This window comes from Notolepis coatsorum, assembly GCF_963971535.1.
Source record: "Notolepis coatsorum genome assembly, chromosome: 2".
In the NCBI taxonomy this organism is placed as follows: domain Eukaryota; kingdom Metazoa; phylum Chordata; class Actinopteri; order Aulopiformes; family Paralepididae; genus Notolepis; species Notolepis coatsorum.
In genome coordinates this window covers 167334175-167361823 of record NC_140166.1, presented here as the reverse complement: position 1 = coordinate 167361823, position 27649 = coordinate 167334175, and the positions used below count along the sequence as shown (strand labels likewise).

Here is a 27649-nt window from a genome sequence, read left to right as displayed (position 1 = left end):
AAACCAGAGACATTTAATTTTTGTCAACGGTTCAGCTGATTGATAGACTCAACAGTTTCTTCATCCACGACCACCAGACCATCTAAAGTTGGTTAACCTGGTTAATTAAACAGTATGGCAACAAACAACGAGACGGCTACTCAGTGGAAAACAACCGTTATTATCAGCCCATCCCTTCAGGTAAGGTAGCCTAACATTAGACTTTTCCTCTGCCAAAACAGAAAAACTACTGACAACTGTTGAGCTAACCTTATGTTAGCTGCCCTAGTTGACTAGCTGGCTAACATTAACGTTGATTGATTGAAAACTTTATTAACAGATGGTACAATTATACAGTACAGCTCAATACACACAATTGTTAAGGGGATGCAGACCAGAGAAAGACTTTCGTCTTGTTTACATCAGGGTCCCCCATTTTCAATTCATCATAATAACATATGATATGACATACAGATAGACAGTACTGCTACATCTAGACATTTATGACATACCAGATCTACAAATATACAGTACTGTTTGTTTTTGTGATACAATTACAAAAAGAGTAAAAAGAGAGTACATGGGGGGGGGACTGTACATTGGAGGTTATTGTACTGACCTAACTGCTAAGAGAAGTTAAGCCAATAAAGATGTCGTAACATAAACTTGAGCTTGTTCACAAGACGTTTAAGTCACAACTTTTAATATTGACAATAAGAATGACCTTCATCTTTGCTTTACCAGAACCATGGCACATCGAGGACGCTCTGCATGCAGCAGCATCGAATCAGGTTTTCAGGCGGTGTTGAGTCTGGCGCCTTTGTTTTTCCTTTATCAGGTATTTAAATTGTCATGATTGATTGATTGATTGAAAACTTTATTAACAGATTGCAGAATGGGTACAGTACAGTACAGCTCAATACATACAATTGTTAAGGGGATGCAGACCAGAGAAAGACTTTCGTCTTGTTTACATCAGGGTCCCCCATTTTCAATTCATCGTAACATATGACATACATGACATACAGATAGACAGTACTGCTACATCTATACATTTATGACATACCAGATTTGCAAATACAGTACTGTTTGTGATACAAAAAGAGTCCAGAAAAAAAAGTATATACATTTGGCGTAGAAACTGTACATTGGATTGGGTAGGTGGGGGGGGGGGGGACTGTACATTGGAGGTGGTTGGGGGGGGGGGGGGGGGGTTGGGTAGGAGGGGTGGGTGGGGGACAGTGTACAACTATACAAACAAAACTGTACATTGGAATATTGACAAGACCATACTTGGTAATTTACTGTACATTGGAGGGGGTTGTGTTAGGACATTTACAGGGGCCAGTTTCGAATTGCAGTCTCCCATAGGTGTCATCAGATTAAAGGTGCACGCTGACCGCGTCGCGTGTATCGCTTCCGCAACGGAATTCGGTTTCCTGGTTCCTCTGATTGGCCGCGACCCCCACGTGACCCGCCCCCCTATCCACCGCTCGCGCGGCAGCGGACTCGCTCGCTTCCTCAATTTATACGCTGAACAGTGGCGGCTCTGCCACTAGGGGCGCAAGGGCGCCGACCCACCTGCTGTTAAATCACAGAAGAAGAAAATAAAACTTTTTAGTTTTTTGTTTTATAGCCCTATAAATAATATAAACATGTTTAAAATGAATAATATTTACTCATTTTAAGTGTTTGTATTTCCAATGCACAATATAACGTTATTATCTCAAATAAAAAAACACTCGTTTTCCTGAGCAGGAAGTGACATCATGTTTTTTTTATTTTTTTGTATTTCGAATTGCAGTCTCCCATAGGTGTCATCAGATTAAAGGTGCACGCTGACCGCGTCGCGTGTATCGCTTCCGCAACGGAATTCGGTTTCCTGGTTCCTCTGATTGGCCGCGACCCCCACGTGACCCGCCCCCCTATCCACCGCTCGCGCGGCAGCGGACTCGCTCGCTTCCTCAATTTATACGCTGAACAGTGGCGGCTCTGCCACTAGGGGCGCAAGGGCGCCGACCCACCTGCTGTTAAATCACAGAAGAAGAAAATAAAACTTTTTAGTTTTTTGTTTTATAGCCCTATAAATAATATAAACATGTTTAAAATGAATAATATTTACTCATTTTAAGTGTTTGTATTTCCAATGCACAATATAACGTTATTATCTCAAATAAAAAAACACTCGTTTTCCTGAGCAGGAAGTGACATCATATTTTTTTTATTTTTTCGTATTTCTCGGCCCGGGCTAGACGCGATAGCGCTCTGAGTGCGCGTCACAGTTTGATCGCTGTATCCGTCACAGCCAATCAGTGCATAACGCGTTGTGCGTTGAAATATGACTATTATGTTGGAATCCGGGCGCCATTTGAAGCGGTCTAGCCAGTAGCGTCAAGAATTTCTGTAGCCGCATTTCGCGGAGACGCTCTCTGATTAGCCGACGCCAGTATTTTTTTCCGTAGCAGAATTTCACAGAGACAATCTCTGATTGGCCGAATCCAATTTCTAATGTTCCAATTCTAGCTTATTCCTACGTTGGTTCCTAGGTTGGTCCTAGGTTGTTTGTCTTAGAGCGTGCAGTGACTGCAAGTTCTTTAGACTGTTAAGCTTAGGCACTCTTTCAAAGTTGGTTAAGGTTAGAGTTTGTCTTAGAGCATGGCGATAGAACGCCAGGTAGTTTGCAGTCTGTTCGAGCGGAAATGGACAAAGGAATGAAGTACTTGTGACTGTTGTGTGGTGCTGCTAACAAGCTAACACTTGGCTAACAAGCTATATGGCGGATGCAGTCTGGACACAGTGGACAGTGGTCTGGAATACATCAACAGTGATACACTACTTTATCAAGGCAAGCCCTCCTGCCCTGGACGTGTCAACTAAACAGTGAGTCTCTCTCTCTCTCTCTCGCGTTTGGATTGAAAATACGTGGATTATGGCTTGTTCAATATCGTCTATGTTTGAATGAATGAATGAATGAATGAGAACTTTATTAACAGATTGCAGAATGGGTACAATACAGTACGGCTCAATACACACAATTGCAGACCAGAGAAAGACGTTTGTCTTGTTTACATCAGGGTCCCAGATTTTCGATTCATATCGATAGTTTAATAGCTAGCCTTGGCTCGTTTAACAATATGCAAAATATGTGTACAGCCCTGTACTCATACTGAAGTTATTCTTGGTATATAATAGGTCTGATTGTGTAACGAATCGATTCCACGTCGCGCTGTGTGTGAGAGAGAGAAGGAGAGAGGGAGAGATCTGCCTGTGTTTGGAGACGGGGCGAGTTTTGTTTCTAACTTTTCTATTTATATATTGTGTTTCAAGTTGTGAATTAGAGTCTAGACCAGGCCATGTGAGCGGATCGGAGCGTGAGCGGCGCGGGGAGCGGAGCGGGCGGTTTTGACGTGAGCGAGGAGTGGGTTTTAAAATGGGTCGGCGCGACGTCCGGAGCGAGAGTTCTCCTCCGCTCCAATCCACTCCGGGACGCTCACATAGTGGTTTAACACTGATGTAATAATATACATGTAGTACAATGCCAAAGCAACAGATGGCGATGTACAAACATGAAGGCCATTTTCAACCAATGAGAATTGAGAAGGGTGAACCTGTGATATCCTGTTCAGGCTTCACTCCTCCTCCTTCACTCACTCCTGTTAGAAAAGTATCGACGCCATTGTTGTTGTCGTTAGCTTACATGCTAACGTTAATGGCAGCGACCATAGCATTGTGGCTTGGCTAACTATCATCGCTTAATAGAGCTAGTGAATGGATAAACAACGTTATTTAACATTGCAGAATGGGTACAATTACAATGCTGCTCAATACAAACAATTGTTAAGGGGCCCAGGGGGTGTAGACTGTTGTAGTTTGAGCTAATTTACACCATGCTCCAAAAAAAAAATAAAAAAAAGCCGAGCGATCTGGCGCGGGGAGCGGGGAGCGCTCGATTCAAGGTGAGCGGTGAGGGAGCGGAGAGCGACTTGGGGGGGGGGGGTCAACATGAGCGATTAGCGGAGCGGACCAAGCTTTAAAGAGCGAAGAGCGGATTTCTCGGCCGTGCCGATCCGCTCACGTGGCCTGGTCTAGACTATACTTTATTTGACTGGTTGTGTGTTGTTGTAGTAACAGCTGAGCGACTCGTTCATAAGAGCCGATTCATTGCCGTGAGCGTGAGTCAAATCGCTCACGTCTTGCCATGAGTCTGTTGCGTGGTACTGTACATGTTTGCAAAATGTTTGGTATAGCGCCCCTAGTGGCGAAGCACCCACCGGCCGCCACTGACGCTGAATGAATGAAAACTTTATTTAACAGATTGCAGAATGGGTACAATACAGTACGGCTCAATACACACAATTGTTAAGGGGATGCAGACCTGAGAAAGACGTTTGTCTTTTTTACATCAGGGTCCCCCATTTTCAATTCATATAGAACGACTACGCCGTAACAAATCATTAAAAAAATATACCGTCGTTAACTGGAATATGTTGTGCCTTTACACATACTGTATGTTGGATTATGTAATTGGTTTGTCATGACAAACAAATAAAAAAATCGCGATTTACCCGCTGGCTACGCCAACACACATGTAGTGACTGCATGTAGTCACTGTGTGTTGATGTTGTAGCCACCTCCTCCGCGGCAGGCGTACTAAGCTCCCCCTTAAGATCCAGGAGAGAGGGGAGAGGCTGAAAACCCGCAGTTCTTGCCCGCCTGATGGGAGCCGAATCCCCGCATCCGATTTGTCTGATGAATACCCCCAAACAGGCATGCGTTGTTCATGGGACGGGGTAGCACGGTGTGCAAGCTCACTGAGTATTAAAGATTTGAGCAGAAGCGCGTGCACGCACATGCATGGTTGTGCGCGCATGCGCGTGCACTCAAGAACGCGCTGCGCTCAACTCGGCTTGTCTGTTTACCTGCCTCCCGGCGCTACCTCGCATTATCATAACAATAGCCGCTAGGCCGGTGTCTTCAACCACGTCTGGGCCCTGTTTCATGTACGTGGTTCAACTAAGTCGATCAACATGTCCATTATCCAGCTTCAGTTAACCCGATGTTCAAAGCCGGGATTCTCCTGTTTCACAAAGGAGGATTCAGTCTCGTTAACTCAAGCCAGACTTGAGAGTCAGGCTCAAGTCAGGCTAGATGCGCGCTCCCGTTTTAGGTGGAAAGCCAGCACGTATCGATGGCAGAGACCCTGATTCTCAACGGCATTGATTGATTAATTGATTTAAGACTTTATTGACAGATTGCAATAGGCTCAATCGCCTCGCCGACAAGTTAAATGCGTTATCTATAGGCTAATTCTAAGTCCCTCATTACCTCAATCAATCAGATTATATTTCTTTAAACTTGCCTGCTGGATTGAATAATCAAATGAGATCTTGCTAGCGAAAATAACTAGTTAACTGTTATACAGAATTACGAGACGGCTTTCTTGCCCATTGATTGATGTATAGTCAATGTTTAACTTATCTCCAATGTGGTCCAACGGGTTGTTCTTTTGACTTCCACACGGACGACCCGGGTTCAAGACCGGGGTCCTTCTTTTTGCAATATAGGAATAATTCAATTTGGTGCACGTTGAGAGCTATATAAAGAATGACATCCTCAATGCATGTAGATTTATAATATTTTAACTTAAAACCAGGCTACTTTGGCGTATAATCATTAATATTATATTCAAAAAAATCATATTGGAAACACCGGGATTTGAACCCGGATCGCTAGGTTGGCAGACTTGAGCGCTACCGCTGGGCCACTGTGCCAGATGGGATAGATTCATTGTTTATACATTAATGAACGAGAGACCCGTGTTTAGAATATCCCTTATTTTGAATGAAGTTTTATTTCTTTATCCTCATTCATTCATGTGACGTCAACGGCTCATTCAATTTCTCAAATCCGTCAAACAGCGCATCTCATCAGACATCTTAATCCCAGTTACAATTAAAATAACCACATCATGTGTACGTCGCACGAGCGAGCGCCACCGTCGCCACGGTATATATAACGTGCATTTTTAGGACAAAGTGAATTTAATATCAGCATTTTGGGTCTATTTTACATTTCAAAAGCCCCCTCTGGAAGAATGGAGCACAAAAACGTAATTCAGAATGGTATAATGCAGATCGTAGACTGTGGGAATAGTTTCAGGAAACGGGCTGTCACTTCTTTGCGGGGGCGTGGCGATAGTTCAGGCTAACTTGAACTTGAACTCTGCTTTCGAGCAGGCTCAAACTTTTGGATCTGTTGGCATGGTGATCTGGAAAATCCACGTATATGAAACCGGAAAGTCCGGCTAACCCAGTTATCCAGCTAAAGTTATCCGGCTAACTCAGTTATCCAGGTACATGAAACGGGGCCCTGGACTCTTTGTGATGTAAATATGGAATGTCCCAAGTTGCTGCTGTTTACAGAGTGTATTGTTGTCCAAAGGTGAATGATGTATGAGGATACATACGTGTCTCACCGTTTGGAATTGACAACTGTTTTGATTTAACCCTTCATTCACCATCATTCACCTTTGGACAACAATACACTCTGTAAACAGCAGCAACTTGGGACATTCCATATTTACATCACAAACTTTGGGACTGAGTAGATAATTAATTAATCTTCTATTTATTTTTATTATTTATATTAAAACTGAATCAAACCATAAACAAGGTTGCCTGTTGGGATGTTAGATCCTAATGTGAAAAACTGATTTTATATGTCTGCACTTTATGTGCTCATTTTATGCCTGTCTTTCTTCTGTTGTGAAGCACTTTGAGCTGCAGTTTCTGTATGAAAGGCTATACAAACAAAGTGTATTATACATGTGCGCGAGGGAACATATGCGCATGCGCGCGGGGCGTCATTATCCTGCGTGCCGGTGTCGTGCCTAATTCGGACCCGCCGCCAAGTTATGACCTACCCCCCTCTGGTGAACGCGCATAGACCTCGCGTGGACGTGCATACACCTCGTGAACGCGCATACACTCTATCAGCCTATCAGCGCAGTTTAACAGCCTGCGCAGCGATCGTGGACGCGCATACACCTCGTGAACGCGCATACACTCTTTCAGCATATCAGCGCAGTTTATTAGCAGCCTGCGCAGCGATCAGGTTGCCAGCCTGCGCGGTCTATTTACAGATTTTATTCACGGTTTTTGTGATACTAAATCCAGTGGAATGATTAGATTTGTCCCGATCCATAGATATGCAACATGGCTATAATAAGGTCATTTATATAGCCTGATATTCTATATTCTCTAATATAATGTGAACATGCAAATGTTTCAATAGCCATGTGTAAGCATACATGTGTGCGAATACACATTCCTTGTTGTTAAGGGGATGCAGACCAGAGAAAGACGTTTGTCTTGTTTACTTCAGGATCCCCCATTTTCAATTCATAGTGACATTTATGACATGAGTATGACATACACAACATACATGACATCATGACATTTATGGCATAGGGACATACATGACATACAGGTATATAGTAGTGTGTGTGTGTGTGTGTGTGTGTGTGTGTGTGTGTGTGTGTGTGTGTGTGTGTGTGTGTGTGTGTGTGTGTGTGTGTGGATAAGAGGGACAAAGAGGTATGATGGCATTGATTGATTGATTGATTGATTGATTGAAAACTTTATTAACAGATTGCAGAATGGGTACAATACAGTACAGCTCAATACACACAATTGTTAAGGGGATGCAGACCAGAGAAAGACTTTCGTCTTGTTTACATCAGGGTCCCCCATTTTCAATTCATCAGGACATATATGACATACATGACATACAGATAGTCAGTACTGCTACATCTATACATTTATGACATACCAGATTTGCAAATACAGTACTGTTTGTGATACAGAAGGAGTCAAGAAAAGGGAGTATATACATTTGACGTAGAAACTGTACATTGATGTGCAATAAGGTGTCTTGTCTGAAGTATGTATTCTGCGGTTTCACCACCCCTGAGTCCTCTGTTTCTAGCTGAGTGTTGTAAAAAGCATTTGCTGAAATTCATAACGGTGCCCTAGTTGGGGGGGCGGGGCATTTCTTGGCAAGGCTTGCCGAGAATAGACCCCCTCCCTTATCTTGGGAGAACATTTTTTCACAGACACCAGAATGAGTGTGCTGACACTTGTAGGCCTCTGTATGATCATGTAAAAAGCATTTGCTGAAATTCATAACGGTGCCCTAGTTGGGGGGGCGGGGCATTTCTTGGCAAGGCTTGCCGAGAATAGACCCCCTCCCTTATCTTGGGAGAACATTTTTTCACAGACACCAGAATGAGTGTGCTGACACTTGTAGGCCTCTGTATGATCATGTAAAAAGCATTTGCTGAAATTCATAACGGTGCCCTAGTTGGGGGGGCGGGGCATTTCTTGGCAAGGCTTGCCGAGAATAGACCCCCTCCCTTATCTTGGGAGAACATTTTTTCACAGACACCAGAATGAGTGTGCTGACACTTGTAGGCCTCTGTATGATCATGTAAAAAGCATTTGCTGAAATTCATAACGGTGCCCTAGTTGGGGGGGGCGGGGCATTTCTTGGCAAGGCTTGCCGAGAATAGACCCCCTCCCTTATCTTGGGAGAACATTTTTTCACAGACACCAGAATGAGTGTGCTGACACTTGTAGGCCTCTGTATGATCATGTAAAAAGCATTTGCTGAAATTCATAACGGTGCCCTAGTTGGGGGGGGCGGGGCATAGGGACATACATAGTAGTGTGTGTGTGTGTGTGTGTGTGTGTGTGTGTGTGTGTGTGTGTGTGTGTGGATAAGAGGGACAAAGAGGTATGATGGCATTGATTGATTGATTGATTGATTGAAAACTTTATTAACAGATTGCAGAATGGGTACAATACAGTACAGCTCAATACACACAATTGTTAAGGGGATGCAGACCAGATAAAGACTTTCGTCTTGTTTACATCAGGGTCTCCCATTTTCTATTTATCATAACATTTATGACATAAGATATACACGTACTGTTTATTTACATACAAGTCAAGTCAAGTCAAGAGTTTTTATTTGCCAAGCATACAGTGAAATGCGGGGGTCATGCCCGAAGCGATTGTGCAATAATACAAGAATATAGAATATTCTTAATAAGAATAGGAATGAGAATAAGACATTTGTGCAATAATACAAGTAATAAGAATACAACGTTATGCTCCGTTTTGTGACAGCGTCGCTGTCCATGGTGCTGAAGCTGATTGATTGAAAACTTTATTAACAGATTGCAGAATGGGTACAATACAGTACAGCTCAATAGACACAATTGTTAAGGGGATGCAGACCAGATAAAGACTTTTGTCTTGTTTACATCAGGGTCTCCCATTTTCTATTTATCATAACATTTATGACATAAAATATACACGTACTGTTTATTTACATACAAGTTAAGTCAAGTCAAGAGTTTTTATTTGCCAAGCATACAGTGAAATGCGGGGGTCATGCCCGAAGCGATTGTGCAATAATACAAGAATATAGAATATTCTTAATAAGAATAGGAATGAGAATAAGACATTTGTGCAATAATACAAGTAATAAGAATACAACGTTATGCTCCGTTTTGTGACAGCGTCGCTGTCCATGGTGCTGAAGCTGATTGATTGAAAACTTTATTAACAGATTGCAGAATGGGTACAATACAGTACAGCTCAATAGACACAATTGTTAAGGGGATGCAGACCAGATAAAGACTTTCGTCTTGTTTACATCAGGGTCTCCCATTTTCTATTTATCATAACATTTATGACATAAGATATACACATACTGTTTATTTACATACAAGTCAAGTCAGGTCAAGAGTTTTTATTTGCCAAGCATACAGTGAAATGCGGGGGTCATGCCCGAAGCGATTGTGCAATAATACAAGAATATAGAATATTCTTAATAAGAATAGGAATGAGAATAAGACATTTGTGCAATAATACAAGTAATAAGAATACAACGTTATGCTCCGTTTTGTGACAGCGTCGCTGTCCATGGTGCTGAAGCTGATTGATTGAAAACTTTATTAACAGATTGCAGAATGGGTACAATACAGTACAGCTCAATAGACACAATTGTTAAGGGGATGCAGACCAGAGAAAGACTTTCGTCTTGTTTACTTCAGGGTCCCCCATTTTCAATTCATCAGGACATATATGACATACACTACAGATACAGTACTCATCTTGGCTAGGTCTCCCTTGCAAAAGAGATCTTGTATCTCAATGGGACTTCCTGGTTAAATAAAGGTTAAATAAAAAAAAATATATACAAAACGCAGGGGGGGGGGGTATGGCCTGGCCTGCCTGAGTCAAATTCTGGTCCCAGTCCTCGACTGACCCATACGCTCGGCTGAGCGCACCACTCTCTGTAGGGCCTTCTTGTCCTGTGCCGTGCTGTTTCCATACCAGGCAGTGATGTTTCCAGTCAAGATGCTCTCTACAGCTCTGGAGTAGAAGGACTGGAGTATCTTCCCAGATACTCTGAACTTCCTTAACTGTCTCAGGTGGTAGAGGCGCTGCTTCGCCTTCCTTAAAACTGAGTCTATGTGTGTTGTCCATGGCAGGTCTTCTGAGAACATGATCATACAGAGGCCTACAAGTGTCAGCACACTCATTCTGGTGTCTGTGAAAAAATGTTCTCCCAAGATAAGGGAGGGGGTCTATTCTCGGCAAGCCTTGCCAAGAAATGCCCCGCCCCCCCCAACTAGGGCACCGTTATGAATTTCAGCAAATGCTTTTTACATGATCATACAGAGGCCTACAAGTGTCAGCACACTCATTCTGGTGTCTGTGAAAAAATGTTCTCCCAAGATAAGGGAGGGGGTCTATTCTCGGCAAGCCTTGCCAAGAAATGCCCCGCCCCTCCCAACTAGGGCACCGTTATGAATTTCAGCAAATGCTTTTTACATGATCATACAGAGGCCTACAAGTGTCAGCACACTCATTCTGGTGTCTGTGAAAAAATGTTCTCCCAAGATAAGGGAGGGGGTCTATTCTCGGCAAGCCTTGCCAAGAAATGCCCCGCCCCCCCAACTAGGGCACCGTTATGAATTTCAGCAAATGCTTTTTACAACACTCAGCTAGAAACAGAGGACTCAGGGGTGGTGAAACCGCAGAATACATACTTCAGACAAGACACCTTATTGCACATCAATGTACAGTTTCTACGTCAAATGTATATACTCCCTTTTCTTGACTCCTTCTGTATCACAAACAGTACTGTATTTGCAAATCTGGTATGTCATAAATGTATAGATGTAGCAGTACTGACTATCTGTATGTCATGTATGTCATATATGTCCTGATTAATTGAAAATGGGGGACCCTGATGTAAACAAGACGAAAGTCTTTCTCTGGTCTGCATCCCCTTAACAATTGTGTGTATTGAGCTGTACTGTATTGTACCCATTCTGCAATCTGTTAATAAAGTTTTCAATCAATCAATCAATCAATGCCATCATACCTCTTTGTCCCTCTTATCCACACACACACACACACACACACACACACACACACACACACACACACACACACACACACTACTATATACCTGTATGTCATGTATGTCCCTATGCCATAAATGTCATGATGTCATGTATGTTGTGTATGTCATACTCATGTCATAAATGTCACTATGAATTGAAAATGGGGGATCCTGATGTAAACAAGACAAACGTCTTTCTCTGGTCTGCATTCCCTTAACAACAAGGAATGTGTATTCGCACTAGGGATGGGTACCGAATTCGGTACTTTTGAGGTACCGAACCGAAACACGTCGGTACTACCGAGTATCGAATCAAGTGAGAAACCGGAAAAAAAAAATGTCAACGTTCACACGCACAATATATGCTTACCTAGGATTTCACTTGATTCAACAACAAAGCAGTCGGAGGAATGACAAGCCGAAAACTGTCGAAATTGTAGTTATTTGAAGTTTGGATTTTTTTTTACGACTGAGGTAATAATTAATAATTTCTTGAGACTAAAGTACAGAAAAAAGGTACCGTTGGGTACCGGTATCGATTCACAGGTACCGGTACCGGTACCGGTATCGGTTCAAATGTGAAAGGTACCCATCCCTAATTCGCACACATGTATGCTTACACATGGCTATTGAAACATTTGCATGTTCACATTATATTAGAGAATATAGAATATCAGGCTATATAAATGACCTTATTATAGCCATGTTGCATATCTATGGATCGGGACAAATCTAATCATTCCACTGGATTTAGTATCACAAAAACCGTGAATGAAATCTGTAAATAGACCGCGCAGGCTGGCAACCTGATCGCTGCGCAGGCTGCTAATAAACTGCGCTGATATGCTGAAAGAGTGTATGCGCGTTCACGAGGTGTATGCGCGTCCACGATCGCTGCGCAGGCTGTTAAACTGCGCTGATAGGCTGATAGAGTGTATGCGCGTTCACGAGGTGTATGCACGTCCACGCGAGGTCTATGCGCGTTCACCAGAGGGGGGTAGGTCATAACTTGGCGGCGGGTCCGAATTAGGCACGACACCGGCTCAGTCCATAATAACAACGCACCACTGCCCCCAAACATGGAGGTCCCGAATGCATGGAAGTATTGATTGCGCCGTAACAAATCATTAAAAAAAGATACCGTTAACTGGAATATGTTGTGCCTTTACACATATGTTGGATTATGTAATTGGTTTGTCATGACAAACAAATAAAATATCGCGTCCTATATGAATTGAAAATGGGGGACCCTGATGTAAACAAGACAAACGTCTTTCTCAGGGCCCCGTTCCCCGTACCTGGATAACTGAGTTAGCCGGATAACTTTCGGTTAAGTCTGACTTAAGCCGGACTTTCCGGCTCCCCGTACCTGGATTTTCCAAATCACCATGACAACAGATCCAAAAGTTTGAGCCTGGTCGAAAGCAGGGTTTAAGTTCAAGTTAGCCGGATCAACCATCGCCACGCCCCCGCAAAGGAGTGACAGCGCGTTTCCTGAAATTATTCCCACAGTCTAGGATCTGCGTTATACCATTCTGAATTACGTTTTTGTGCTCCATTCTTCCAGAGGGGTCTTTTGAAATGTAAAATAGACCCAAAATGCTGATACTAAATTCACTTTGTCCTAAATAATGCACGTTATATACCGTGGCGCTCGCTCGGTGCAACAACAACAAAATAAAGAATATTCTAAACACGGGTCTCTCGTTCATTAATGTATAAACAATGAATTTATCCCATCTGGCACAGTGGCTCAGCGGTAGTGCTCAATCCTGGCAACCCAGCGACCGGTGTTCGAAACCCCGTGTTTCCAATATAATTTTTTTGAATATAATATTAATTATTATATGCAAAGGTAGCCTGGTTTTAAGTTAAAATATTATAAATCTACATGCATTGAGGATGTCATTCTTTATATAGCTCTCAACGTGCACCAAATTGAATTATTCCTATATTGCAAAAAGAAGGAGACGACTGGGTTTTGAACCCCGGTCGTCTGCGTGAAAGTCAAAAGAAGAACCCGTTACACCACAGAGAAGATAAGTAAAAGATCGACCATACATCAATCAATGGGTAAGGGAGCCGTATCGTTATTCTGTATAACAGTTTTACTAATTATTTTCGCTAGCAAGATCTCATTTGATTATTCAATCCAGCAGGCAAGTTTAAAGAAATATAATCTGATTGATTGAGGTAATGAGGGACTTAAAATTAGCCTATAGATAACGCATTTAACTTGTCGGCGAGGCGATTGAGCCGTACTGCAATATGTTACTAAAGTTTTAAATCAATTAATCAATCAATGCCGCTAGAGAATCAGGATCTCTGCTCTCGACACTTGCTGCCTTCTCGGCTGAGGCGGGCACGCGCACTTATCCTGGGTCTCAAGTCTGGCTTGAGTTAACGAGACTGAATCCACCTTCGAGGAACAGGAAAATCCCGGCTTCAAACATCGGGTTAACTGAAGCTGGATAATGACATCTTGATCGACTTAGTTGAACCAGGTACGGGGAACGGGGCCCCTTAACAATTGTGTGTATTGAGCCGTACTGTATTGTACCCATTCTGCAATCTGTTAAATAAAGTTTTCATTCATTCATTCATTCATTCATTCATTCATTCATTCAGTCAATACTTCCATGCGTATAAATTGAGGAAGCGAGCAAGTCCGCGGCCGCTCGCTCTGCCGCGCGCGACCGGCTCTCTACTTTCCGTAGCTGCATTTCTGCAGACCCCTCTCTGATTGGTTGAGCCCATTTCTGCAGACCCCTCTCTGATTGGTTGAGCCCATTTCTGCAGACCCCTCTCTGATTGGTTGAGCAAAGCCCCTCTCTGATTGGTAAAATGAAGCTTGGTGGTAGACGCCGGCTCGTGTGGTGAGCACAGACCATCGCTATAGTTTCCCAACAGGAGTAAAGTCTGACTGTAGCAATCAGCAATCCGAAGTGACATTGACCACCAGACTCTTTCTCTTAAGGCATTAACTGGGTTAATTAATATAAATGTTATATTGTAACTGTCTAGTTACACATTGGTTCCGAAACATGTATGTTCCAGGCTGCAATTAAAACTTTGAATCTGAGAGTGCTGGCTTCCTGCTTTCTTCTATAACTGTCTAGTTAGGCATTAACTGGGTTAATCTAAATGTTTGGTATTGTCACACCAGGATCAGTTGGTATGATGAAACGCATGTTATTATATGTTTGATTGAAATGTTAAGTCTTACTAATAATAACTAATTCCTTGGTCAATAGAAGTCTCTGTGATACTTTCTGAATATGATTTGGGAACATCAAATGGGCAGGGTTATAATAGAAGGAAGACAGTGTAAACAATATAATTAACTCTGAATATAATAATGAGGAAAAAGAAACAGGATACACAACAAGGTGCATGAGATGAGGTTATGTAGATAGAACATGGTACAGTTACAGTAAGTGGGGAGTGCGTCATGGTACAGTTACAGTAAGTGGGGAGTGTAAACACTAAACAGTGATTCAAACCCCCTCAATGTACAGTTTCTGACAGCTGGGCTGTGTTGAACTTGTCACGTGAAATAACGTTATGTGTTGTCACGCGAAATGTGCATAACGTCTATCTCCCCCCCTCACAGTGAGCTGTGGTGTTCTACAAGGAAGCATACTAGGACCGCTGCTCTTCCTAATTTATGCAAATGACATGTCGTCAGCCTGTGACTGCAACTTGTTCCTGTTTGCGGACGACTCAGCCCTGCTGGTCTCTGACAAGAACAAGTTGCAGGTTGAAAAAACCCTCAGCTTGGAACTAGGCAAAATCTGCATATGGCTCGCTGATAACAAACTATCATTACAAATGGGCAAAACGGAGTCCATTCTCTTCGGTTCAAATAACAAACTCAGCAAGACCGACGGCTTCTCAGTTGCAGTGGGTGACAATATTGTCACAAGGAAAGACGAAATTACTTACCTGGGTTCCATCCTAGAGGCAAATCTTTCCTGTGACAAAATGGCATCCAATGTAATAAAAAAAGTCAACCAACGAACTAGATTCTTGTACCGGATCTCCTCTCTGGTAAACAAGAATACCCTGAAGACTCTGGCAGGAGCACTCATTCAAGGGTACTACGACTATGCGTGCACCTCATGGTACCAAAGCACCTCAAAGGCGCTTAAAACAAAATTACAAACATCACAAAACAAACTGGTCAGACTACTACTTGACCTTACCCCCAGAACCCACCTCACCCCTGCCCACTTTGACAACCTAGGATGGCTTAGAGTAGACGACAGAGTACAGCAACTTGCAATGGGCCTGGTCTACAAGATACACTATACGACTAAGGTACCCATGTACATGTCAAAATACTTCCCAAAGGTCAATGAATACCACAACCACTACACCAGAGGAAGCTCAACAAATCATGTTAAACCCAGATTCGGCTCAAACAAGGGACTAAAAACGTTTCGCAATTATGCCACATCAATGTGGAACGCCCTATCCAAAGCTGTAAAGGAATGTGAATCCCTACCCACATTCAAAACCACTCTTAAAGAGCACCTACGGGAGGCTGCAATTCGAAACTGGCCACCGTAAATGCCCAAAACCCCCACCACCTCCTAATAGACAGTCTCCTCCCCACCCCATGTATATATTCCCTCCCCGCCGTATGTATATTTCTCTCCCACCCACCCACCCCCTCCTAATGTACAGTCCCCTCCCCATCATATGTATATACTCTGTCAGGATCTAGGGGTAACAGTACTGTATATTTGAATACCGTTTAGAATAGAATAGATCTTTATTGTCATTGTTACAGTTGTTACAACGAAATTTAAAAATGCAACCCTACAAAATCCCTAAAAAAATTTAAAACAGTCCTAAACACAGTATTAAATATAAAAACGGGTGGGGCATAAATAACATTAATATAAACAGGGGGGTGTAAAATATAATTGCACTATCCCTAATGTTGTGTGGGGGGGGGGGGGGGGGGTGCAAGGAGACTGTTGTTTTAAAATTTAGCTGAGTTTAGTGCACATATGGCCCTGGGATAAAAACTAAACTTCAGTCTGTTAGTCCGGGTGGGCATGATGCTGAAATGTATCAGTACTAAATACCTATATGTCCCTATGCCATAAATGTCATGTATGCTGTGTATGTCATAAATGTCTATATGAATAGAAAATTGGGGACCCTGATGGAAACAAGACAAACGTCTTTCTCAGGTCTGCATCCCCTTAACAATTGTGTGTATTGAGCCGTACTGTATTGTACCCATTCTGCAATCTGTTAAATAAAGTTTTCATTCATTCATTCATTCACGTTATGAATAAACCGTGAAATAACATAACGTTATGTTATATAATGTTACAATGTACAGTTTCTGACAGCTGGCTGTGTTGTGAAATGTGCATAATGTTATGAATAAACCGCGAAGTCACGCGAAATAACGTTATACGCAAATCTGGTAGTAAATTTCTTTTTATCTTGATATGATAACATTACGTCCGCCGTTTGCCGCGACCAATCAGAGAGGGGCTTCGCTCAACCAATCAGAGAGGGGTCTGCAGAAATGGGCTCAACCAATCAGAGAGGGGTCTGCAGAAATGCAGCTACGGAAAGTAGAGACGCATGCTGACCATGGGTTCCCAAACACTTCCTGAATAGACACACATGATGTGAATTTTTGTGAAGAGTTTGTCCTTATATAGGTCTATTACTAGTATTACAGATTTAGATAATGATATATGTGAAGAGGTAACATTGGCAGAATCTAACCTACCATTTAAAGTCTGACCAATGTCAGACTTTGCAATCAAAGTTAGGGGGCTAATAACCCTTGCCATAATTTCAGTGCGCCCCCTAACTTTTGATTGCAAGGTCTGACATTGACCCCCTTTTCAGGAGTTGACCTAGAGCCCACCAAGGTCATGCATATCAAGTTTGGTCAATGTCAGACCTTGCAATACACTGTAAGGCACTGTAAGGCTACTGTCCTCCCCCACTTCCAGTGATGAAGCTAAGCTATGCTAACGGAGCGTCTATTCCCAAAGCTAAAATGCACGCACAGAGACAAAAAAGGTATGCATCTTCTTGTCTAACTCCAGGGAAGATGTTAAATAAGCTAATTTCCAAAAAAAGTGGAGTCGTCCTTTAAGCAGACAGTTGGATGACGTTCCACTATCAAACATCTCTGCTCAAAGAGGAAGTAAACATATTGAATAAATAATATTACCCCCATATTTTTTAGAACCGAAAATGAGTGGAAACATTTTAAATAATTTAATTGCAGCCTTGTTTATTTACTTGTCTGTTTACTTTTCTGATAACTACATCACTGCATAACTCCTAAATGTTCATCAAGCTTCATTTTTGGTAATTAGTATAGTCTGTAATATACCCAATTCAAAGTTATATTCTAATTGTCTTTCAAACAAATTTGGTCATAGATGTCCGGATCTGGTACAGATTTTGTGGCAGAGCTGTTTAGCAGGCTGTGACATACAGGCAGAGACTGGAGTGTATAGGAAAGAAAAGAAAATAGAAGAATTTAATTTAGTTCATTTGAATTTGAATATGATGACTATGCCATACATTTAATTAAATATATTTTCCCAGGTACTGCATTTTTGCTTGTTGACCCACATGACCTGCCAGAGAATCTTGAGGAGTCAGGACTTTTTGAGAAGATAAAGGCGTTTGTGCAAGTTCACCGCAACCCCTTCCTCCTTCTACTGACCCCTTTTTATGGAAAGAAGGAACTGGACATCATGTCAACAATTCAACACAGGTAGTTGGCTATGGCTCTCTGAATTAAATCAATTGTGATTTGGAACCAGTAGCACATTGTATGAAATGGATATTGTAGATTATAGGCTATTTATTTAATAATGTACCAGAGAACCACCTTTTTTAAATCTATATTCTCAGATTTTTGTCCTGCTACTCCTCCCAGAGCTTTCGCACCACACACACATACATGTAAGGTATCAAAATGACCGCCTTGCTCCAACTCGAGTTGCTATTACTTTCTGATACGTTTCACCGCAGGGTTCTGGAAACAAATCTACTTTAAATAGCTCTATAGGAATGAATGGAGGAATGTTCAAAACTAGAGTGTAGAAGCTGAATTTTCTTTGTTTTACCCTCACCTTTTGTAAATTGTGACAGTGGTCTAAATTTTGGACGTAGGTATAGAAATAACACATCAAAACGATGCCACAATCTGTGATTTCTCCGTTCCTTCGCTTGTCTTCCGATTGCCACACGGGCCACAATTGTCGACGGAATTACACATTATCGCACATAACCCTTCATGAACTCCCTGAAGTACTCATATTTAAAAAAATTAGCTTCATCTCTTATCGTTTTGCTTTAATTATTGTGAGAGTGTGTGACGGGGTCCTCTCTCAAACTCCTTGGAATCTCCCACAAACAGGCGTAGTCGGTAGGATTTCTTTGGTGGTTTTTAGTTATATTATCGTATAGCTTACGCTCTGCTCGTAGTGGAACCTTATCCCTTTCAATCTAATTCTGAATAAAATGTCTCCACATGTACACACCCATCCGCCTGGCCACACCCACATCCGCTCCTCTACACCACCGACAAGTGTCTGTATACACCACTTGAGTTTAGTGCCGAAATAGTTGTTGGAAAGGAGCTACGTGGACATTGTATCTTATTTTTCTCTCTCTCGCCAATTTACGAGAAAAGCTAAGTCATAATGTCTGCACCTTCGGGGGGTTTGGACGCTCGCAACGTCACCCTTCACCAGCGCTTCTCCATTGCCACGTCCTCCGTGCGTCGTGGGGCGTCTCTGACTCCGCGGTCGTGGCAGTCGGATACGCCCAGGCGGCGCCCGGTGGTGAGTCTGCCTCTCCGAGGGGCCGTTGAGCCTCCATCTCCCGTAAGATGGCCTGGTTCCGGCCCTGGTTCCCCCGCCAGTGGACAGTCGGCCAAAAGGCCGACAGCTCCTCTGGTGGCTGGGGATTTGCGACGCAGACTCTTCGCCTCTGCTCGCTCTCGTCGTAGGGCGGCGAGCTGCAGGGGCGAACGGCCGGGCTTTGAGGTTGTGCTGGAGCCGGACGAGAGTTCTCTTGCCTCGTCTCCATTTCAGATGGAGACTGAGGATCATATGGAGGGGGCGAGAGCTCTCTTGTTCGATGCCCCAGTGGAGACATATCATTCTCCCCCTCGGGGTGTGGCAGGGAGTGTTGCGTCTCCTTGGGGTCCCTTGTTCTCCGGTGTTGGGTTAGAACCTCCAACCCTGAGATAAGATGCCCAGCTATCTGCCGCGTCGGATGGTGGCGCCCGACATGGCAGCCTCCCGTACGTGAGGGACGCGAGTGACGTGGAGGGAGGTACGCAGGGGGAGTTGCTTGCCTTGTTCCCCGAGCTCATGGCGGCCGCCGCAGCCGCTAATAGCGTGGCGTTGCCGCAGCCTCTGCCTGCACCTGTTCCTGATGACATGATAGGTCATCTCTGGCAACGTCGTCCTGTGAGAGAGACGGGCGTTGTCTGCCCATTCTTCCCATCAATGGAGGCCTACGTGAAACAGGGATAGGTAATCTCCCGCATCACTGGCCTTACCCCCGCCTACGTGCCAGTCACGCGGGTGGCGGGTTTGGTCCAGGGGCTAAAGGACGGGGTGCCTCGGCTTGATAGCCCGATGGCATCCATACTTTGTCCCGAAATGGTGTGGGAGCCGTTGCGTAAGCCGGTTCCCCAAGGGAAATCGGCTAGGCAGATGGCTAATTGGAGTGACCAGGTGTACATTGCCGCGACTCAGAGCCTAGCTGCGACTTCCAACATCGCGCAGCTAGCGCGCTACATGTCGGGGATGATGGCGGGCGGGTCGGTATTGGATGACCATCAGCAATATCTTCACGCCCAGGCGGCTGGAGCCATCCTGCACCTTACCCAGCTGCAGGCGATAGCCGTCGGGAAGGAGCGCGCCCTGGCCACTCTATCCCAGCGCCACCTTTGGCTGGAGCAGGCGCGGGTGCTGGAACAAAAGAGGATTCCCCTGCTCACAGCCCCCCTCTCCGATGCTGGGCTATTCGGGTCGGCCATGCAGCAGATGACGGCAGCCTGCAGAGAGATGGAGGAGAAGTGCTCTGTGCTCCAACCCCATTTCCCCTGACCCGATGCCACCGGTGATGGCCGGAAAAAGCAACGCCGGCAGAGGACCGCGACCGTTGCCTCCGCCACCACCGTCGCCGCTACTGGACCTTTGGCGAAGAAGGCCAGGAGTGGAGGGAGTGCCTCGTCCGCTGCAGCCAGCCGCCCCACGCCCGGAGGTAACGGTAGGGATCGACGTGACGAGGCTTCCCAGAACCGTTCCTCCGGGCCGGCTCCCCGTGGGGGCAAACACTGCGCTGCATGTGGCAGACGCCACTAGTGACTCCCCTGTTTACCCCTGTCCCCTTCCCCTCCCCAACATATAATTTTTGTTACTAAATAAAAGGTCCCTCCTGGTGAGGGACTGTTTTTTGTTACAAACTGTGTGTTTATTCACTTTATATTGGGGATACGATGTATAAACCCTCACCTACCTGTGGGGTTGTGTGTTTTTAGAGAGTAGGACAGTTTTCTTGTAAATTGTTCTGGTCGCTATATATATGTGTGCTTAGCAAGGCCTGTGGCTAGCACTCGGTCGAAAGACTTGTCTTCCCTCATCATGAAGAAGACCGTGTTCTTCTTGCAGTAGTAAGAGTGAACTTTACCTTTTTTATCTGAGGGGGTTGTGTGTATTCTGTTACGTTTGGGGAAACATGGCATCGAGTCCACAACCAGGTTAGAGTGTTAGCCTACAGAAGTAATCATATATGTAGCTTGTACCGAGGTCTTTGACCCTCTCTTTTTTTTTTTTTTTTTTTTTACTTTGACCAGTCAGCTGGTTCTTTTAGCGTTTATCGCTTTTTCTGGTCAAGTATGACCGACAGAAACAGGTTGAATGGGGTATAGATCGGGGGAAAGACACTCTGAGAAAATACGGCGAGTCCGGGAGTCGAACTCGTGTACCCCAGATCCGTGACGCGCACGGTTGTCCCCGACGCCGAAATAGCGTCCGAGGTACGCGGTGAGCTACTGGAGCTCCCCCTTTGACCCTCTCTTTAAACGTCTGTTTTCTCTTTACTTGGTGAAGTACATAAACACGGGTGACGTGTTCGCACATGAGCCTAAAGCCTTGTATATAAAAACCCGTTTGCAAACGAGTTTATCGTCTGTGGCTGGCGTGCAGATGGTTGAGCTTATCCTAGTGGATATACGCTTTTTCATGTAGCATGCTAGGTAAACTGGTATCATCGCTGCTTGTTTGTTTTCATCGTATCCGGGGTATGGGGTCATAAGGGGGTGAACTGATAAACCCTGCCCCCCTTTTTTTCTGATTGGCCAGGGGGTTGGACCTCCTGTTCTTCGGTCTTCCTGTCACGCTGTTGAGGGGGGAAGGGAGTTCCCTGATCCCACGCCATATTTGGGCAGGTGGGTCACGGAATTCCCCCCGCCATAGAATACGTCACTGGGTGCGTTTCTATTGGTCGTGTGGCTTCCGTGAGTTTTTTCAGGCTCCATGTTGTGGGCCGCTGTTATTGTCAAGATTGAGTTATGCGGTGCGTGGAAACTTGTTTTCTGCTCTGCGCTCTGTTACATATGTATTGAGCTTTTGGTCACGTAGCTCAATGTTACATATATCTTTTCAATTATTACTCACGTGGTAGGTCTCTCTGGGGGTTCCCTGTCTCCTCTCTTTTATACAGAGCCGGGTTGACAGGGGTGTTTTCCCTCAGACGCGTCATATGGGACCCATATCTGTGTCTCTTGGCCAGCTTCCTGCCGCTCGTCCCAGGCGGCTTGGAGGGAACGTTATCTGGGTTCTTGTTAGAATTACCATTGATGTGTTTTGGGTCGTGTACATAGTGCTGGCCCTGGGTGCTTCTGTGTGGAACCATGCATGGGCTGGCGCGCCTTGGTTGCTCATCATGGAAACAGCGTTTTTTATGGAGCAACTAGGATGGAGATTTTATCTCTTCCGAGCGCCAGTGTACTAGGTTAGTCTCGACGAATTCTCGTTAATCTCTGGGGGGAGATGACGGAATAGATCAAAGCATTGGCGGAGGGGTCTCACGCCCTTGGGGTGGGCCACCGGGCGCGGTGCATTCATGTTCTGACCGTCTTGGTGGCGCCCTCTGTGATGTTTCAGATCGACACGCGTACCTACCCCCCTCTTAGGACTGGGGATGGTGGCGTGATTAGGACACAGGACTGGTTCTGGTCGCGCCGGACCAGGTCAGTTAACCCGTTGTCCGCCAGGGCGCAGATCTGCTGTTCTGGTACCCTGAAGGACTTTGTGCTTTTTCGGGGGGAGAATGCCGGGTTGGCCCGGGCGTCGCAGGGTTTGATGTTATGGAGGTGTGTTCGTGGTTGTGTCACTGTGTGTTATTTTTCACTGTTGCTTGGTCCATATTGTGTTGTACCTTGCGCTGTGCTAAGGAGCTTGGTCCTTCATTATTTTTCGCCCCTCTCTTCCCCTGCTTGGCGGGGCTGGGAGGGGGCTGTCGAGGTGGTTCTATTGCAGTGGTTCCCAAAGTCGGGGTCGCGACCCAAAGGTGGGCCGCGAGCAGCCACGGGAGGGCCGCGAGATGATTAAAAAAAAATTAAAGTTAAAGTTAAAAAAAACCCTTTTTTTTTTTTTTTTTTTTTTTAGACCACTGAACTTAGAAGCAGGCCAGGACAGTGTTTCTAGTTGTATTCTAAAATTCTATTCTATTGTATTCTAAAATGTGACTATATGGTTTTATATTAACTTAATAAATAAAAACAAAAAATCTACTTATTTCAACGAACATTTCAAACTAAATAACAGATTATGCACATAAAACGCTGAAAACAACCGAAGCAACAATAGTATTTTAATGAGGCTATTATTATTATCATTATTATTTTGCAACAAGTTAGCCCTCTCATAAATAGCACATATAAATGAATAACTAACTTGAACTAACTTAATAGGATTGAAGTGATATTTGGCTTAAAAAATCGGTCGCCTAGCAAAAAAAAAAAAAAAAAAAAGCCTGACGATGTGCATTGGGCCGCGGCTCTCTGACGCCTTATTTTCTCGGTCCCGGCCTGAAAAGTTTGGGAACCCCTGTTCTATTGTACCCCTCTGGCATCCCTGTGTAGTACGTCCCGGTCCGCCGGGCCCAGGTCCGGACTCGTTCTCGTCGACCTGTTGGCCTGGGTTAACCCCTTCTTGAAAACTGAAATGCTTGTACTGCTGTATAGCCGGTGTATACGCACAGTTGTGTTTCTGAGTTTTTCTTGGGGGGGTTAAGGGAACAACCGCCTCCTGTTAAACTAAACATAGGGAGGTGGTTGGTTTCCCGGTGTGTTGATAGCGGAGTCAACTCTCGGGTTAGGCCGGGCTTGACCCCGTCTGCCTGCGAGTGTGCCCCCGCACTTTTTATGACATCTGCCAATCATCTCAGCCTTCTCTGCCTCTGCCTCTCTAGGGGGTCGGGTTTTTGTGGAGGCTGCGACATGGTGCACAGCATACCGAACGCCCCTTCCGCCGGGGTGCTGTTCTCAGTAGACCCCTTAGGCGTCTGTCTAGTCCGCAGTGCTCCGGGCACAGGTCGAGTTATGCTTTTGACCTGTTGCCAGGATTGAGGGATCAACCTCTTTGGGGGTTGTCTCCCCGGTGCGCTGCCTGGCCCCACAGTGTTGTGGGGGTGTAGCCTCTGTGGAGTGTTCAGGGCGGCGTGCTGTAGGGGGGAAGGGCCTGCTCTTGGATTGGGCCCTGTCCGATACGCTGGCGATGTGGGGGGTGGTGTCACTAGTGACAGTCTGGTGGGGTCTCGATGCTGCAGCATCGTTGGCCTCACCAGGCCCCCTTTCCGGGGGTCCTGACCCTCAGGCTGTTCCTATTGTAACTATCTATCGTTCAATATGTGTTAAAGAAATAATGCATACATTCCCGTTTTATACCGTGGTGAATATTGGGGCGGGCCATACTTTTTTTTCTTTGGAAAATCAATCGAGTGGGGTGTCTAAAATATGTGTTTTTTTGTGGGGAATTCAAATATGGGATTATTTTTCGGATTGGATAAATCTAACCTACATCATTTTGGATTTCAAAATGGCAGATTTTACCATTTTTCACCCCTTGGCCATACATGGAGATTCATGTTGGCATCCTGGATGCTGTTAGATTCTGATCAGTCTGCCAGTATCACGTCTTCATCTGTTTGGCTTGTGTAATCATCTCCCCATCTGCGTTGTGTTTTATCTCTCCGACGTCTCATACACTGGCTGATACAATCCTTATCATTCCCCGTTAGTGCAACCCGCAACCATAATAATTCTCCACCTCCGTAAGAATCCGACACTTTGACACAGCGTAATACCTTACAAGGAGAAGCGTTGTTTATTTTCATAAACAGAGACCTCATAATCAGATGGGAACCAATTCGTATTGTCCTTGTAAGATCTATTCTAAAGATCTTTTGGTGTGTTCAGTCTATCGTCCTTCTGCTATTCAGTCCAAAAGTGGTCAGGCCTGGTCGTTAGCCAAGACCATCCTTGTGTTAGCCGAAGCTAATGATGATGTGGCATCCTTCCTCCCCCCCCCCCTCTCCGTGATGAGAGGAGAGAGTCCCTTCTGCGTGATCTCAGTTCTAGTCAGATTGTAGTCTGCCCTTAGTCGCTCTTGGTCTGCCTCACACCCGGAAAAACTGTTCGACTTATAGATCTTCGTCATAGCAACGACGGCCCGCCCCCCTTCTGGTTGTCAGGTGACGCGCTGTCATGACAACTGCTAATAACCTTTCACACCATTAAAACGTTTCATTACTGTTTCATTAAGGATGTCACCCCTCTCCCTCGCTCTGTGCATGCTGTTATCAATGTGTTCCAGATCGGAATGTCAACATTCGGCCCTGCTCAGTGTGGTGCTCACACTAATACCCTGCTCGCTCTGAACCACTTCTTCTATCACCGTCTGCTAAGACAAGCACATTTCTGACCTCTCTTACCCTTTTTAAGCTGCGGTCATCTCCCCCCAATCTATACATCACATACATTGAAAAACCACCGATTTCTAATGCCAACATGAATCTGAAGGAAATCCTAACATGCAAGGTGTCTAAATGATGTGTTTCTTAATGGGGAATTCAAATATGAGTTCATTTTTGGGATAGGATAACGCTAACCTACATCATTTTGGATTTCAAAATTGCAGATTTTACCATTTGAACCCCTTGGTCATACACAGGTGCCAGAATTAATCTGAAATAAATCCTAACATGCAAGGTGTCTAAATTATGTGTTTTTTAATGGGGAATAAAAATACAAGTACATTTTTAGTATAAGATAACTCTAATCTACATCATTTTGGATTTCAAAATGGCCAATTTTACCATTTGAACCCCTTGGTCATACACAGGTGCCAGAATTAATCTGAAATAAATCCTAACATGCAAGGTGTCTAAATTATGTGTTTTTTAATGGGGAATAAAAATACAAGTACATTTTTAGTATAAGATAACTCTAATCTACATCATTTTGGATTTCAAAATGGCCGATTTTACCATACCCTTTTACCCTAGGTGCCACGTGCGATCTTTTTTCGTAGCCGTAGTTTGCGAAGACGCTCTCTGATTGGCTAGCCCGCGTACAGCGAAGACCCTCTCTGATTGGTTTAGCTCCGAAGGGCTCTTCCACCTTGTACATATATATTCTCTACTTCGAAGTGGTTATGCTTTGGCCCTCTTTCGAAGTGGGTTATGCTAAGAGTTTATCTTTAGAGCAGGGCGATGGACCACCAGCCCTGATTCCAAACTCTAAGCATAACCCACTTCGAAAGAGGGCCAAAGCATAACCACTTCGAAGCAGAGAATATATGTACAAGGCGGACATTTCTATCCCAGAGCCCTTCGGAGCTAAACCAATCAGAGAGCGTCTTCGCAAACTGCGGCTATGAAAAAAAATCAAGCAACGGTTGCTATGGTAACAGTCGCCATGGCAACCAAAAACGGTTGCTATGGTAACGGTCACCATGGCAACCGTTTGTGGTTGCTATGGTAACGGTCGCCATGGCAACAAAAAAAGTTGCTATGGTAACGGTCGCCATGGCAACCAAAAAACAGTCGCTATGGTAACTGTCTATGTTTTTTGTATCTTTTGAACCGTTTGTCGTAGAGACTTGCGGGTTCCACATTGTACTCAGTAGGGAGATCCCCTTTCATTGGTCCATATTTGCCCCGCCCCCTATTGAACCATTTGTTGTAGAGACTTGCAGGTTGACTCGCGAGAGGGGTTGTCGTACTCGGCTGGAAGATCCTCTCCTGTTGACCGGCAGTGCACAGGCATCACCCACACTTTCCCCCGCGGAATTGTCTAGTTATTATTATTATTTATTTGTTATCAAATATTTGTATTTCTTTTTATACACAAAACAAGACAGACACAATACAGTAACAATAACCATAACAATACCTCACAATACCACAATAGTAATAACAACAATGACATTAGCAATAACAAAAATAATAAACATAGAACATAACATAAAAAAATCTACTTATACTATTACAGACACCACATGACCACAATAGACACCACAAAAGACAATTCCACCAATCATTTTTGTTGTGATTCTGATTTATCTGAGGGAGCCGATTTGGTCTGTTTCAGATTCTTTGGCAGCAATCTCAGAATTCTACCTGTGCGGAACAACGCAGAGATCGTCAAAGGAATGTTGACAATTGCTAAGGTAAGGGATGAAGATTCCGCAGGAACACGATTGAATGATTCCGAAGAACAACATAGATAAGGGCTCTTGCATTCTTTTAATATTTGAAGTAAGCAATAGCCAATGTATTTCCAGGCTACAAGTAAGCCCCACGTGGAGAACATCCAGGACAGGATGGCTCAGGCCCGGGCCCACATCATCGAAAGCAGTTCTGTATGGGAGATGCTCAGAGACATCAAGTTCAGCTGAGTGGAATGTCTGAGGATTGCCAGGTCTCCTTTCTCTGTAGTAGTTATAATCCTTGTTGTATTTCAACCACATTTGTCTAAGAATTCAAACTGACTAGAATCCATCCCAGCTGCATTGTAGCAATAGGAGGATGGAAAAATTAAAACACAGATATGCATTTTTTACAGATGTTATTTATTAATTAGCCTTAGTATTTGGTAAATACAAAA

At 44.3% G+C, this 27649-nt stretch overlaps 1 protein-coding gene across 1 annotated transcript; it reads left to right on the top strand.

The window, feature by feature from the left end:
- Nucleotides 1-27649, top strand: cUnh1orf146 (chromosome Un C1orf146 homolog). Its single transcript, XM_084309327.1, has 5 exons — nt 1-180; nt 724-817; nt 18058-18229; nt 27134-27212; nt 27327-27649. The coding sequence occupies exons 1-5, from the start codon at nt 115-117 to the stop codon at nt 27438-27440; spliced, it is 525 nt and encodes a 174-aa protein (XP_084165453.1). The 5' UTR covers nt 1-114; the 3' UTR covers nt 27441-27649.